Source organism: Labeo rohita, chromosome 21 (genome assembly GCF_022985175.1).
Source record: "Labeo rohita strain BAU-BD-2019 chromosome 21, IGBB_LRoh.1.0, whole genome shotgun sequence".
NCBI classification, from domain to species: domain Eukaryota; kingdom Metazoa; phylum Chordata; class Actinopteri; order Cypriniformes; family Cyprinidae; genus Labeo; species Labeo rohita.
The window spans coordinates 21,124,917-21,142,208 of record NC_066889.1 but is presented as its reverse complement, the minus strand read 5'-3'; the positions used below and the strand labels follow the sequence as shown (position 1 = coordinate 21,142,208).

At 36.7% G+C, this 17,292-nt stretch overlaps 1 protein-coding gene across 1 annotated transcript in view; it reads left to right on the top strand.

Moving 5' to 3' along the window:
* The first annotated feature begins 1,036 nt into the window (after positions 1-1,036).
* ptpra (protein tyrosine phosphatase receptor type A) overlaps positions 1,037-17,292 on the top strand; it is a 36,231-nt gene continuing 19,975 nt past the window's right edge. Inside the window, exons 1-2 of the mRNA XM_051092699.1 lie at positions 1,037-1,415; positions 14,958-15,004. Coding sequence (XP_050948656.1) covers positions 14,984-15,004 — 21 coding nt within the window. The 5' untranslated portion in view covers positions 1,037-1,415; positions 14,958-14,983. The remainder of the gene's footprint in view (positions 1,416-14,957; positions 15,005-17,292) is intronic.

The following is a 17,292-nucleotide window of genomic DNA, read 5'->3' as shown; positions in this document are numbered from 1 at the left end:
AATTTGACTAGAAACATCAGAGACCAGAAATGTAAAGCACTGCCCCAGTCGGGCGAGACTTCCGCGTTCAGAAAAAGGTGTAAGGAGAAGAATAACAATGTGCAGTGAACGGTAAAACTGTGCACTACAAACCAGTGTGTTCATAATTAAGACAATACATTAAAATAACATAGTAAGACACACCAATTAGCTGGACGCCTATGAGACCGGAAGCCAGACCCATAAAATTTACAAATGATCGCGCTCAAAAAAAAGGCGGTTAGCTTTTTTGCTTTTACAGAATCTATTTCTTTTTTGTTGTTATTAACAATCAAAAAAATATGGTAAAATTAACTAACAATGTGCAATTTTTTACAGTATTTATTAATAAAAGTACAGTTGTTTATTATTTATGTCAGCTCAGGTCCGTTAAATAATGTTAACTTACAAGTTTTGATTTTAATAATGTATTAGTAAATGTTGAAATTAAGATCTAATTAACATTAGAATTATTTAACCATTAAAGTAAAAGAACAACATTATTATTATGGAACTGGCTTACACCAGCCCAAGATGGTTTGCTGGTGTCCCAGTCTGGTCTGGTTTGCTGATTTTTGAGGTGTTTGTAGCAATTTTACCACATTGCCTAGGTTGGGAGACCGCCTTAAACCAGTTAGACCAGCAAAACGTCTTAGATGGGATTAAGGTGTATTTCTTTTTTCAAGAGAGATCCACTTCTGAGATAAATGACATGAAGTTATTTCAAATTAAACTGATACTGACTGAGAAAATCTATCAGCGGTTTTTCAAAATTCACGCTAAATCCCTGAACACTGAGGAAGATTTGAAGGAAATCCCTGCAGTTCTGTCATAATCTACGTTCATGCTCCACTGGCGTTTCATTTAGACTGCTCTCCTACCCGTAGTACCGCAACCGGCCGCAGCGTGGCGCATTGCACCTAAGCGCCTCCTGCACATTCCCCTTTCCTGGAAGCAAGTCGTCCGCCAGATGTCGCGGCGTCTCTGCGTGGGAAGAGGAGAGGAGGGGCCTGGCCTGGGAATCCGCTGCTTCCCATTCCAGGCGCAGGGGCACAACATGGCGGATTAGGAGGCGAGCGACGCGCCCGGATACAACGAACAAATCGTGGGATACCGATTCCCCGTGTCGCGGAGAAGCCAGGAATATAGGCTTTTCGGAAAGCTAACGCACGCCTTTAAGACTTCCCGAGACATGCATTTTGGATACCAGTAAGCTCCTTCGTTGCTTTGCCCCACTCCAAATTGGCTGGCTGTCCGAGATCATTCCTATCACCCAGGCCCCCCACCCCGAACACACTCTCGGTTCCTGGGGTGTGGAGACAGGGGCCGGGGAAGTGGAAAACAATCGCACTTTATCTGGAACATCAGACTCCGTAGTGTGGGACAGGGCTGTCAAGGTGAGTTACATCGCTGGTTCTCTGAGTATATTAACAGCGCAAACTTCTGTTCATCGTCTCAGTTTGATATCTAACCCTTGTGTCACTCAGGTTTTGTCACGTTTGTGGGTCGTCTAGCCAAAGAAAGCAAAGCCCTTTGTGGCACATCCGAGACCCAGACGCAGATTTATGTAACGTTTACGCACCGCGCACGGGTGTCTCGGGAGCGCACCCAATAATGTTTGAAGCAACGCGAACATTTGCCGAACTAGCTGGGAGGCAAGGAGGGAAAAATGAGGGGGTGGGGTGGGGGGTCTGCCGAGAAAAGGGAGGGGGAGAGGAAGAGAGACACGCATAGCTTTTAGTGGAAGTCAGGCAGATTGTGCGCCACAACGCAGGCGTGATTTCTGACTGGATACAATGAGACGTTATGAAAGATTATTCACTTGATACATCATGTCAGTGTTAGTGCGTTGTTAAATTATAAGTGATGTCTGACAGGATTTAAAAAAATGATCCCAAACTGAGTACTTATTAGCAGTCTTATTTCTAACTTGGTACTTAGCACAGTGAATGTTTCTCGACTAGATACAGTGTAACAATGTAAACAGTACTAATATTAATCATTTATGACTGATCCTGATACAATGTATACAGTGATTTCGAACTCGTTAAATATTAACAATATTGGATGTTTGTACCAGTATTTATTTCTGACTGGATATATTGTAGCAATATCAATTATTTCTGGACACCTAGGAATATCAGTGTTTACAGACTGGATATATTGTAGCAGCATAAATGATTTCTGGCTAGATATGTTGTTTCAATATCATTTCAATATTGGATATATTCTAATAATATTATCTCAAACTGGACACACTGCAGCAATTTAAGTAGTTTCCGAAATAAATAACTGCATATATTGTAACAATATGAATATTTTCTGGCTGGATAAATTGTTACTATTAATGGTTCCAGACCGGATAAATTGTGGCCGTGTAAATGTTTTCTGACTGGAAACATTGGATACGTTCATTTCCGAGTGAATATATTGTAGAATTTTGAATAGTCCTGTAGTGGACATGGTTGTAATATTAATGTTTTACTCTATATATTCTAATAAAATGTATATATATTCTTACTAGTAACAATATGAATGATTTCTGACTGGAAATTTTCACTTTTTAATGGTTCCAGACGAGTAAACTATAGCTATGTCAATGTTGTCTAACTGGATGTATTGTAATATTAGGAGTGAGTAACTGACTGTTTATACTGTAGTAATATGAGTGATTCTAACTATTAATGCTTCCAGGCTAGATACATTGTAGTCATGCATATTCTTTCTGTCTGGATACATTGTAGCGATATTAATCATTCCAGACTGGATACATTCTAAACATTGTAACAATAACGGATGGGAAGACAATGGGAGTCCAGTGCGTTCGCGTCACGCGCTGTAGGCGCTGAAAGTGAACATATTGATCAGCGCTTTGTCGCTACATGTTTTTAAAGGGTGGGCTATGTGGAGGGGAGGGGGAACGCGAGGGTGCTGGTAGATCAGGAGCTTTTGTGGACACAAACACAGGAATTATGTCGCTCAGACGTCCAGTCAAGTGCCCTATCTATTGTCTTCACTTGCTAATTCGTCCGTTTTCCGCTTTATACATTGGAGTTTCGCCTCCATTCGGTCGTAGTTTGCCCGCCACTGCAGTGCTAGCATGCCTTGAGAATACTAGATTGAAAATCTAGTCACTCGGTACACTAGCTTTAGTCTCTTTTACTGTAAACGTGCCTTTTTGTCAAATATATTAAGGAGCTGTATGTCTATAAAGAGACTTTCTATATTGTATTTTTGCGTTTTGAATACGTTGTGAGACACAACGTTGGTTAGCTGATGCAGTGCACCTCAGATTTTATGATACATAAGGGTATTTGGTTATTGTTGAAGCGTCGAGAATATACTGTACAATATAATGGTAGAATTAGACAGTTAAAAGATTAACATTTGCTTTAAAGCAGCTTCACAATAATAAGGTAAAACAACGTGTTAATGTTGCAAAATTCATCAGTTTCAAAACAACTTGAGTTTTATCTGTGAATCAGCACTACCCTGGTGAAAAAACCAGCATATGCTGGTAGCTATGTTTTGATGCTGGTTAGGTAGGTTTTGATGCTGGTTTAAGCTGGTCCTTAGCTGGTTTAAGCTGGTCCTTGACCAGCAACATGACCAGCAAAGGACCAGCTTAAACCAGCAAAGGACCAGCTTAAACCAGCATCAAAACCTACCTACCAGCATATGCTGTTTTTTTCACCAGGGTACAGAAGACAATTGTGTCTTTATTCAGCTCAATTCACATTCAGTGTTGATTCAGTTTAGTTCAGTCACACTGTCAGTGTTGGAAAGTTCAATTATAAAACAGTTGAAGTTTTTGTGGTCTCATCTGATAGTGTCTACTTGAGTACAGTCAGATCATTAACATTTTTTTAAATATTAATTGTCTCAGCTGAGTATGTTCAAGGTGGAATCCTGCGATGTTCTTAGTCAATTAGTTCCAAATCAGCAAAACTTATTTTGTAAATTTTGTTCTCCATATTCTTAACTATTCAGCTGGTGTCATAATATATTTGATGTCATCAGTCTAGTCTCACCCGGCTTGGGTTTCTCTACCGACTCATCCTGTTTGGACCTGTTATTACTTCTTCCTGAAAGCAATGAGGTTATGAAATAGACCTGCACCTTCCGCAACCAGAGAAACTAGAGATGACGCCCTGTAGTTCTCCCTCAGCTTAAATTTTGCGATGATCCAACCATCTAAGTGAGTAGTTAAATGGCATTACAGCACCTGCAATACCTGTGTGGGTTTTGCAGTGTAATTATCACAGGCATAAGGTATTTTTTGCATGCATTCTGACGCAATTCTGACAAAGTGCATTTCTGAAATGCATAGCTAGAAGAATAGACATTTTATGATTTTGTAGAAGTATGAACATGCCCATTTTTGGTATGTACTTTGTTTGTAGTGTCATCATCATGATCATAATGGGTTCATTTAACATGCACTGTCAAGTAAAGCAAAATAGACATGAATGCACGTGCTTTATGTTCTCATTGCGCTGGTTGCAAAGATTTGAGTTGTGTAATAATCCAGTCAAGGTGTCTTAAAGGAATAGTTCACCTAAAAATGAACATTTGCTAAAAGTTTACTCACCATCAGGCCATTCACGAAGCAGATGAGTTTGGTTCTTCATCAGAACAGATTTGGAGAAATTTAGCCTGGATGGACTGGAGATATGTGGATGCTTGTGAATTATTCTGCTTTTTATCAGCTGTTTGGACTCTGACGGCACCCATTCACCGCAGAGGATCCATTGTTGAGCAAATGATGTAATGCTAAATTTCTCCAAATCTGTTATGATGAAGAACTCGTCTGCATCTTGGATGAGTAAATTTTAAGCAGATTTTCATTTTTGGGTGAAGTGTTCATTTAAGAAGTGTTTTTTTAGCAAAATAAACATCGCAAATGATGTTAAATTAGTTTATAGCGTGATAAAATATTGTAACAGGCCTGAAGGCTCTTCCTGGCATGATGAACTTCTGATCCAGTTTCTATGATTAGTAATTTCTCGTCTGCTTTTTAAAGTGAGACTTTTGAAGTCCTGTCCTTAGAAGCAGTTTAGCCAATTACAGATGTCAGAGAGGATAAGCCATTGGATCAGTCGAGAGGGTGGCGTCTTGGGCGTTGTTTTCCTCCGAACTTTCAGTAAGCACAAGGGCCTAGGCAGAATGCATGCCAGTTTATATCAGCAAAGGATCCTGGGAGTTTTTGCAAAACATCTCACTGAAGCTGATCGGGTTTGATGAGTTGATAGGAAATGAATTCTGTTGCTCAATGAAGTTTGTTGTCTTAAAGAGACAGGTCACCCCAAAAAAGTCATTTACTCATCCTCATGACAATTTAAACGTGTGTCTTACTTTCTTTAATGTATTTTAAAAGATGAAAATTAATGAGTTTTAAAAAATACATTTTACAAATCAGAAAAGTTAACAGATGAGTGTGACACAAAAACTGTTGTGGCTTCAGAAGACTTGAAATATAAGTCCTGGGAACCGCTTTTATGATACTTGGTGATTTTGTGTCCCTTTTTAAGCTTAACAGCCCTAGTTCTCATTCACTTTAATTATGTTGAAAACCGAGCCAGGATATTGTACCTTTTGTTTAAGAAAGAATGTCATACAGGTTTGAAATGACATGAGGGAGAGTAAATCATGACGGATTGTTTTCACATGTTTTTTTCCCCTCAGATTCTGTGTCAAATCTGAGAGCGAAACACATATTGTGAGAGAGAGCGCTTTTTCGGATGTCCACTGTATGTGTGGACTCACTGTGTGGCTCAGTCTGACTGTGTGCTAAATACTGACCTCATCTTTGCCACTTCCTGCCCTCTGTGTGTGATGTGGCTAGACCAGAGCATTCTCTGGGAAACCCTGACACAAGACTGCCAGCAATAGACCGCACCACCCCTTCCCCCCCTAGATGGGTTAAAGTTATTTGTTTACCCTGATTTCAGTACTTTACACAGAATTTCTCAAGTCATATTGTGGGAGTGATGGAGTATTCATATCTCTAGCTACTCTTTGTGACTCTCAGATATTTAAGATATGATATTTAAGACAAATTAGGCCTAGGAACTAGAAAACAGTTTACAAACATCTAGGGCTGTCACGATTCCTCGATTCAATTCGAGTACTGGATTTTAAAAATCCTTGATTGCTTTTTGCCTGTGTCCGGCAAAATACCGGAAGTGACGCATAGACAAGGTTCCATTAAACGCGTTATTAGACCATTTTCCAAGGCTGAATGATATATTAAACCCATTTAAAAATCATAATAAATCATGCTGTTCTGAATTCATAAACGCTATGATTCAGTTAAATAAATGTATGCAGCTTCGTCCACACAAACTTATCTCCATCTTTGCATATTGTTGCAAGTTTGCATTTATTATAATGTTCATCTGGGAACGCAACGTGCACCATTTCATCAGATTTGTAAGGTAAATCATTTATAATCTAGGGCTGTCAAATGATTAGTCGTGATTAATCGCATACAAAATAAAAGTTTGAGTTTGTTTAATATATGTGTGTGAACTGTGTGTAATTATGTATATATAAATACACACCAATTAATTTATGTATATATTTAAGATAAATGTTATTTATGTACAAAAAAAGTGTATTTATGTATAATGTAAATTCTATAAAAATTATAATAAATACATATACTTGTAAATATCTTTTAAATATATACATGAATGTGTTTGTATTTATATATAAATAATAATTACACACAGCACACACACATAAATTAGGCGACTAATCGTTTGACAGCCCTATTATAAACCTACACAAACACATGAGAATACATCAATATCTTTCACAATATGCTAACTGTTTACCGTGATTTCAAAATAAAAGTTTAAACCCTCACTAAGCTTACAAGTTTTGATGTCCACATATTCAAGAAATTACAGCAACTGTAGCATTTTTGTTGTAAAGAAATGGTCAAATATTAAAGAGTAAATGGACATGTGAATTAAGTTGTTTAGTCAATTTTTTGACTAAATTGTGCAAGTGTTTTTCTTAAATATATACATGCATGTTTGTCTTTATATATACATAATAAATATACACAGTACACACACACATATTGTGTAAACAAACTTTAATTTTGCATGTGAATAATTGCGATTAATCGTTTGACAGCACTAGTTTTAACAGTTTTGATCAATAAAACTATTATATGCCATTATATATGTATTTTTAGTCATTTTAAGGCTGTTGTTCACTTAAGTCTATTTTTATTACTGCAAAACATAAAATCCAATTACGCGATTAATCATCAGAATAATCGACAGATTACTCTTACCAAAATAATTGTTATTGACAGCTGTAATATATTTTGAGTAATTATAAAGGCTATTGTTCAGGTCTGTTTTTATTGCCACAAACAACAACCTGACTACTCGATTAATCATCAAAATAATCGCCCGATTACTCGATTACCAAAATAATCGTTAGTGACAGCCCTACAAACGTTATGCTAAATCATTATATAATCTCACGCAGGTCATTTTAGTTAACTTTTAGTGAACTAGTCAACAAAAGTAGGCACAGCCAAGCCCAAATAAAATGTTTTTTGCATTTTCTGTGCTGATTTTGGTGGGAAATATGTGAATTAGAAGTAAATAGGGCTGCATGATAAATCGCATGCGATTGTCAGGCGTGTTTAGTCAGTAAAGCCGGTACTTTGATTAGCAGTTAATCTCCATCACGTGAGTTCAGCTGGATGGGCAATTAATACACAGAGCCGTAAATCACTGACAAGCTATGCAAAATCACGCTCATAATCTAATGTGATTAAGAGCACGGTTTTGCGTAGCTTGTCTAGAAGATGGTGAATTGTGTTCGTCTGAGCTGAGAGTCTGTTTTGTGATTCATGAGATCAGCATTTTTTTGGAGTGTGAATTTACCAGAGAATGGAAATTCACCCTTAGCTATTTTGTAATCGGGTAACTTGAGTAATCATTCGATCCCTCTAAATGAGTCGCTGGAAGTGGCACACAGGAAGTTTTGCAGGAATGGTGGGTTGTGTGTGTTGTGAAACATCATCTGGGTTCTTCTTGTGACGGTGGCGGATGCAGTGTCATCTTGCCTGTCCGCTGGGCTGTCCCAGTTTGAGGGAGATGAAGAGGGGCATTGAGATTATTCCTGTCACACTGCACACTCCTCCAGGGTGCAGAGCAGCGTATTAATAAACTGTGAATGGGAACAGACAGAAACCCATTATCTCTCCTTAGGAAATGCCCTCCGGCTACAGAAAGGACCTCCGTTGCATTGATGTAGGACCAGTTTTGCTGACCCGAACTCAACTGCAGTGTACACTGAAAAACAAATTGGTGTAATAGTTTTCTCTCAGAAATTGCTAGAAAGTTTCACAAAAGAACTGTCAAGTAACACATTGAATTCAAAGTGAAATATCTTTTAAAACATACTCCAATACCCAGTCTTTGTTGCATTTACAACTTCTACAAAATCATTACAGTGTATAAGAAGTGTATTGACTTTGTTGGCAACTCTTTATTTTCTAAAAAAGTTGTGGTTTCTAAAGGCAAGTACACAACACCTGTTCACTTCCTAACAGGTTGGTAGTTCATATAATAGCTGTACTGTTTATTGTGATGGTTTGCCGTACTTTAGAGGATGTAGAAAAGAGGAAAATGGCAGTCTTATGACTGGTTTATTTTCTTTTGAGATGCCCTCAGGCTTGAGATTTAGACAGATAAAGAGAGCAGAAGTATGTGTTAGTGTGGCTGTATTTAAAGCATGACTTCTCTGGTATGTGTTTAGGACTGGACAATCACAGTCATCAGTTTTGGCCATTTCAAGATAGAGGAAGTGCACATGGAATGTTATCATGTTGTCAGCGTGTTGCTGTGTGGTTGTTAAGATGTTCAAGTCAGAACACCTGGTCAGAAGAGCCTCAAAGTGTTTTTTTCTTGCTTCAAGATGTACCTCCGGTTCCTCATTAAGTCAACTTTGACATGTTTAGATAATTCTGGTTAGAAAAGTAATATCACACCTATTCTCAACAAGCGCATTTTTCACGGTTTGACACATGCATGTGTCACAGATGTGACCCTGGACCACAAAACCAGTCTAAAAAAGCATGGGTATTTTTGTAGGAATAGCCAAAAATACATTGTATGGGTCAAAATAATAAGTTTCTTTTATGCCAAAAATCATTAGGATGTAAAGTAAAGATTGTGTTTCATGAAGATATTTTGTAAATTTCCTACCATAAATGTATTAATTTAATTTTTGATTAGTAATATGCATTAAGAGGTTCATTTGGACAACTTTAAAGGCGATTTTCTCAATATGTTTATTTTTTTGCACACTCAGATTCCAGATTTTCAAATAGTTGTATCTCAGCCAAATATTGTCCTATTCTAACAAACCATACATAAATGGAAAGTGTATTTTTATTCAGCTCAACTTAGAAAAAATCAACCCTTATGACTGGTTTTGTGGTCCAGGGTCACAAATGAAATGGGAAAAGTAGCACACCATGAGGATTTGAACAAACTTAAAACAAAATGATCAATCTACATTCAAACTGAATTGGGCTAAAATGACTTTGCAATGTATTTTGCAGTGTTTTTTCCTTCCTCATTTCTAGTTTTCATGTTGCTCAAAAAGTCAGCTTTTACACTTGCAATGCCAAGGTCAAGAGTTGGATTCAGTAAAGACAGAAAAGACATTCTATTTCAAATAAATGCTGTTCTTTTAAACTTTCTATTTATCAAAGAATCCTGAAAAATAATTTTATTTAATTAATATTTTCATAAAATATGTTTCTTGAGCCCCAAATCTGTATATTAGAATGATTTCTGAACTTAGGGCCCTGTGAAATCCTGTTCTGTTTTTTTTCCATTTAAATTTTTCTGGATTTGTCTAGACTCTGTGTTAATGGTTAAGTTAAATGTTATTAATCAAAAAGCATGTCTAGTTATATGAAATTATGAAATATACACAATTTAACAGCAATTTATTAAAAGTTGAACAAAAATTAAATTTCTAAGGCACTTTTTTAATAATTTTTTTTTCTCAAAATCAAATTGTTATAATCAAAAATCATCTCTAAATAATTAATTTTTGTAAAAAATAAAATAAAATAAAATAATAATAATAATATATATAAAAAAAAAAATAATATTTTTTTTTTTCCCCCAGACATACTAAAAACAATGTTGTGTATTTACATTTTTGTGGTAAATTCTGATCAATCATTTTTCTGGTAAACATTGTGTGAAAAATAATAGTATTTTTGCAGCTTAATATTCACAGACATTAGTCCTTGTCGCATTTTGATTTAATGTACTGACCTACTTTTGATTTATTCATCCAAAATTTGAAAATTCGGTGACATTCTGTATTGTAGAGTACGTTCCATTTTTATGACTGCATTCTGTTATTCTGTCCGCTTTTCCACGTTGCGGAAATCATGGGGTCCTGGATACTGAATATTTGAGTAATGATGCTGAAAAAACAGCCTTGCATCACAGGAAAAAATTACATTTAAAAATATATTAAAATAAGTTATTTTAATGAAAACATGACATATGTATGAATTACAGCTATATAATCCTTATATAACTAGTGCCTTTATTTTAAATCATTGTTGTTTCAAATCAGTGTGACGGCTCTGAGTCTGCTCTCTATCTCACACAAGACTCACCGTTATGGTATGAGTAAACAATTATCGTTTTAATTTCTGTGTGAACTGTTTCTTTAACAGCAAGATAATCTGTAAAGGTCAAGAAACGCTATCTCGACTCAAATCTGGTGCAACGTTTAACAGGAACCTTTTGTGCAAGAGAGGAACGTGCAACCTCTGCGCCAGTGTGTTTTCATGTTATGAAAACCCTCTTTCACTCCGAGGTGCAATCTAATGCAGTTGAGATGTAACTCTCCCTATAGGATGCAGATATTCAGCTCACGCCCAAGTCTGTGTTTTGATTTGCCTGGAGAACGTGAGACTTCAGCAGGCTCGTCCTTTAGGAACAAGCCTCTTGGTGGAGCTGGAGAGAGGCCATTTGTGCACTTAAAAATAAATGATGTCAGATCTCAGAGGAAAACCCCTATTATGGGTGTCATCTATTAGAGGTGCGCCATTTCCTCTGTAATTCGCCAGGATGATAACTAGACCTGACTCATCAGTCTTCAAACGAGTAAATGAGGCAGTTTGCATATGCATATTTGACCTGTTGAACAAAAACGAAAATTATGCAACAGCCTGGCACTTTTCCCAAAATACTGTTTTGCTTTCCGTGATGTGTTAGTTAGGTGAGGGTGTGGCGACATTTGCGCTGAATGACGGATCTGGCAGGCAATCAGACAGGCGGCGAAGGAAGGAAGGAAGCAATGTGCTCTCCTGGGTTTACGGCTTTCCTGCCAACTCCAGAAAGGGAGATGGGAACAGATAGAGGCCGACGATGAATGTATAGAGAGCAGGAGAGGAGAGACGAGACCATCTGTCCCTCCCATCTGAAGGATTTCTGCGGGCTCAGCCAAAAACGTCTCAAATCGTTTCACATTTGCCCTCCACCTGAAGAATGCTCAGCCATGTGCATGCTCAGCCTTTACACAGATTATTTTTGACAACGAGCTTCTAGAATTCGTGTGGTTGGCAGTAGAATAACGGGGCTGTGAACGGCCGCTGTGGCGAGGCTGATTTGATTAAATTGTCAGAGATGGATGTGACTGTGAGTGTAACTTCTTTGTATGGAAATGGTCAGCTGTTTGCATTACCTAACTGCAGATTTCCATCCGAATTAACGCGCGAGGGACACAGATTTACATGTAGCCATTCATAGCTCAAAATGAGCTAAGGCAGCATGACAAAATGAAATGATAGCCAACAAACGAAGACATTGTTTGGGAAAAATCGCTGACATGATACTGTCACACTGTTTGTGGTTGCCAAGGCCTTGATGCACAATTGCTAAGGTGTTCTGAGTGGTTTCTGCTAGGTTATTTCTTACAGCCTCAGGTTCCTCCTTTAACTACGGGTTAAAGGTTTGGGGTAAATACTTCTTTCCCCCAAATGAAATTAATACTTTTCAGCAAGTGTGCATTAAATTTAGCAGAAGTGAAATTAAAGACAATAAATGCTTGTCGCCTACATTCTTTTTGATAGATTTAAAAAAAAAAAAAAAACAATCAATAATAATAATCGTCTTGCTATCATCAAAGGTATCAGCAACAGGCAATAGCTCTGACTATCGTCGATACACAATATTAGTGTCTATATTAGCAAAACCCTACACTGTAAAAAACAACTTGTTGAGTCAACTGAAAATAATTTGTAACCTGACTGCCTTAAAATTTTATTCAAATTTTATTAAAAAAAGTTTATTCAACTTGAAATGTTAAATTATACTAAGTGACAGCTTAGATATTTGAGTTGAACCAATCTAAAATTTTAAGGCAGCTGGGTTACTTACCCATCTGTTAAGTTTTAGTTGTTACTTAGTACAACTTAACATTTCAAGTTGAATACACTTATTTTAGTTGACTGAACTTAAAATTTTAAGGCAGCAGGGTAACAAATTATTTTAAGCTGACTCAACAAATTGTGTTTTTTTACAGTGTACATGTGACATTAGTGGTTCAACCTTAATATAAACATCTTAATTTGTGTTCCAAAGATGAATGAAAGTCTTACAGGTTTGGAATCACAAGAGGGTAATTAATTAATGACAGCATTCGTATTTTTTAGTGAACTATCCTTTTAAAAACAATAAGTACGGCTCATTAAAACATTTTATTGATCAGAGTCTTGAAAAGAAATTTGTGACCATGGACCACAAAATCAGTCAAAAGGTTCAGTTTTTTGAAATTGAGACTTATGCATCATTTATACAAAGCTGAAAAATAAGCTTTCCATTGATGGTTTGTTAGGATAGGATAATATTTGGTCAAGACTATTTGAAATCTGGAATCTGAGGGTGCAAGAAAATCAAAATATTGAGAAAAGTTGTCCTAAGTTCTTAGCAATGCATACTACTAATCAGAAATTAAGTTTTAATATATTTACAGTAGGAAATTTACAAAATATCTTCATAGAACATGATCTTTAAAATCCTAAAGATCTTTGGCATAAAAGAAAAATGTTGTAGACTATAGCTACAAATACACCTGTGTGATTTATCACTGGTTTTGTGGTCCAGGGTCACATTTTATCACGTTTCGAGAAAAATATTAAGCACCACAACTGTTTTGAACATTGAAAATAATAAGAAATGTTTCTTGTGCACCAAATCACCATATAATAATGATTTCTGATGGCTAATGAGACACTTGAAGACTGGAGTAATGGCTGATGAAAACTCCTTGCGTGCCACAGCATTGGCTGCCCACTGCTCAGGGTGTGTGTTCATGGTGTGTGTGTTCACTGCTCAACTTGTGCCCCAGAAAACTGGGTTGTAATTGTGGGCACTTTCACACCAATGATTATATAGATGCTATGTAGATGTAGGGGAAAACAGAACTGAGAACCATATTTTGCATATAGCTGCAAACAAAAATTGCTAAATTAATATAATTACTATAATTTTTAGTAAAGGAAAGCTTTATTGAATTAAACACATAAAAAATATATTGAAAATTTAAAATGTATACTATAAAAATATAACAAATCATTTTTTGTGCTAGGACCAGTGACAATGTTGGCAGGGTAAGTGTAAATCTGAACTATTGACTCCGCTGGGCCGGCAGACAAAACTCTTATTGTTGAGCCCTGTAAGAGTTTCGAACAACATGAGGGTGAGCAAATTACACAATTTTCATATTTTGGATGAGCTATTCCCATATGAAAGGTTTCTTTATACAAATCGCCACAATGTCATTTTTCAAATTGCTGTGCAATTATTGAAATTCTCATGTAAGCAGCTCACCCTGACTCTTGATGATCCACTGAAAGCTCTTGGTGGATTATTGGGCGGAACCTGCTGATGATGTTTGGATGACAGGGGCTCGTTGCTAAGAATCCTTCGCAAGCTCATTGGCTCGCCTAAAGAGCAGTGGTACCACGGATGCTCTTGTCTGATGAGTGACAGACGGGCCGGATTATTTCAGGGTCTGACCCTTTAGATTGGCACGAGGATTATCACGGTTTAGACATTGAGACAGCGTTGAGATTACAGCACGGGTTAACAGTCAAACTGCCACCCTCTGGATCTTGGCTTCAGATGCTGTGATTATATTTTCACTCCTCACATCAAACCATCTCACAACGAAGAGCTTAATCCCTTCGGACCAAATCCGCAGGCAATCTGCTGGATGAATAAAGACACTTGGACGTTGCCTGTTGCTCTTGTCTAGATATGTGGCCGTGTGTGTCGTGTTTGGCTCAAACGAGTGGAGAGTTGTAAAAGAGAGGATATTCCCTTGTATATCGTTTCCAAATCTCCATGTCTAATCTTTCAGTTTTTTTGTTTCTGTTTTAAAAAGAGGGTGTTTGTTGTCATGATGTTAAAACCCAGTCTAATCAGAATGTATCACATTGACAGCATGAGCTTCACATTTCTTTCTGATGTGTTAGTCTGAGAGCAGTGACTCATTCTCTGTCTCCATTTAGAGCACAGTTATGAATGGCTTGTAATGCGCTCATTTATGAATGGTCTGACAGTAGGCCAGTAAAATCATTTGTTGATACAATACCAGTTAAATTTCACTATTCAATAATAATTTTGATAGTACAAAAAATTTTAAGGCAATTATTTTGATTTATTATAATATTTCCCAAATTAAATATTAATGTAAATATTACAAATTAAACCAATTGCATTATCATCTTTTAGTTAGTAGTAGTAAATAAATCATTTTTGACATTCCTATGTGAACAATATCATAAATGTATGGTATATTAGGTGTAAATGTTAATGATGTTGCTGAGTTTTAACAATTAAAAACTCCTTTTCTTTCATTTACAGGAGATCATTGTGCGAATGAGTGAGTGATGCAGGTTTCGTTTCTCCAGGTGAGTCTATTAAAGAAGTCCACTTCCAAAACAAAGATTCACATATAATGTACTCACCCCCTTGTCATCCAAGATGTTCATGTCTTTCTTTCTTCAGTTGTAAAGAAATTGTTTTTTTAGGAAAACATTTCAGCATTTTTCTCCGTATAATGGACTGACATGGTGCCCCGATTTTGAACTTCCAAATGCAGTTTAAATGCGGCTTCAAACGATCCCAAATGCAGTTGTAAACGATCCCAGCTGAGAAAGAAGGGTCTTATCTAGCGCAACGATCGGTTATTTTAATAAAAATAATACAATTTATATACTTTTTAATGCCAAACGCTCGTTGTCTTACACTGCCTGGACTGTTTTTGTTCCGGTTCATGACAGTTAGGGTATGTCAAAACACTTCCATCTCACGTTCTCCGTCAACTTCAAAATCGTCCTAATTGCTGTTTTACCTTTTTTGTTAAGGGTGTTTGATCTTCTTTGCATGTTTACTTTGTAAAGACTGGGTCGGTACTTCTGCAGCGATGTAGGATGATTTTGAAATTATTTTTGAAGTTGAGGGAGAAAATACGATCAGAGTTTTTCGACATACCCTAACTTGATGATTCCACTGTTGCTCCTTCTACTCAGGTTAAGAGTGTGGGTGTCATCCTGGACAGTACACTGCCATTTCAATCACATATTAACAATATCACCCGGTCCGCTTATTTTCATCTACGTAATATTACCCACCTTCGCCCTTCCCTTACCTCTCATACCACTGCTATTCTTGTTCACAGTCTTGTCATGTCCTGCATCGATTATTGTAATTCTTTACTTTTTGGTCTTCCCCACAAATCCCTCTATAAGCTTCAATTGCTTCAAAACTCAGTAGCCTGTATTATCGCCAGAATCCCCCGCTTTCACCACATCACCCCTGTCTTGCAGCAGTTTCACTGGCTTCCAGTTAAGTTTCAGATTGACTTTAAAATTCTCGTTCACTTTCAAGGCTATTCACAATTTTGCCCCTTTGTATCTATCTGATCTTCTTCACATCCATACTCCCTCTCGTTCTCTTCAATCTGCTTCCTCTCTTCATCTTACTGTTCCTCCACTATGGGCAGCAGGGCATTTTGTTGCTCTGCTCCCCGGCTCTGGAATTCAATACCACCAGACATCAGAAATATTGACTCTCTTTTCAAATCCATACTCAAGTCTTATTTGTTTACAGTTGCATATCTTACCTAAACTTTAATTGTTTACTCCTACTTTTCGTTTTGTCTCTGTATATGGGATTTCTTGTCTGTTATCTATTGTCTTGTTTGTAACTTATTGTGCGGTGTCCTTGAGTGTTGAGAAAGGCGCCTATAAATAAAATGTATTATTGAGTCTTGAGTCAAAATAATACGCAGAGTTCAGGGAGAGAAAGGCAAGACGAGCGTTTGAGATTAAAAAGTATTTAAATTGTATTTTTTTAAATGAAAATAACCAATTGTTAGCTAGATAAAAAACTTCTTCCTTGGCTGGGATCGTTTAAAACCGCATTCGGGGTCGTTTGAAGCCACATTTAAACTGCATTTTGGAAGTTCAAAATCAGGGCACCATACCAGTCCATTATATGGAGAAAAATAATTTCTTTACAACTGAAGAAAGACAGACATGAACATCTTGGATGACAAGGGGGTGAGTACATTATATGCGAATGTTTGTTTTGGAAGTGGACTTCTCCTTTAATTTTTTTGACGACAATCCTTGCAAAAAAAATTTTGGTAGTGCTGTTAAATAGTTAAAGTGATAATTTCCCCCCAAAAATGAAAATTTGCTTTTAATTTACTCACCCTTAGGCCATCCAAGATGTAGGTAACTTTTTAAAAAGTTTTTAGCTGAAACTGTGGTCCTTGTAAAAAAAAAAAAAAAAAAAACAGTGAAAAGTGATTCATGAAAATGCAAGTCAGTGGCTTTAGTCACTTAAGAGTCCAAAAAAATTAATACCCATGGCTTTTGAAGATATATATATTTTACTTAGGAAGTGAAAAAAATGGTCTGTGCAAAAAAAAAAAAAAAAAAAAAAAAAACCTGAACATTATTAACATTATTACAGTCCGATTTTGGTGAACTAGTTCATTCAGTTCACTGAAAATGAAATTCTCCAAAAAATGACACATTTGTGAACCCATCATCACTCAGGACTGTTCATCTGAGGCTATGGATTAATAAGTAGGGGTGGGAATCTTTCGGAACGTCATGATTCCTTTTAAACTGATTCTTTGGGTCACGATTTGGTTAAAAATCAATTGACGATATTCTATTTTTAATCT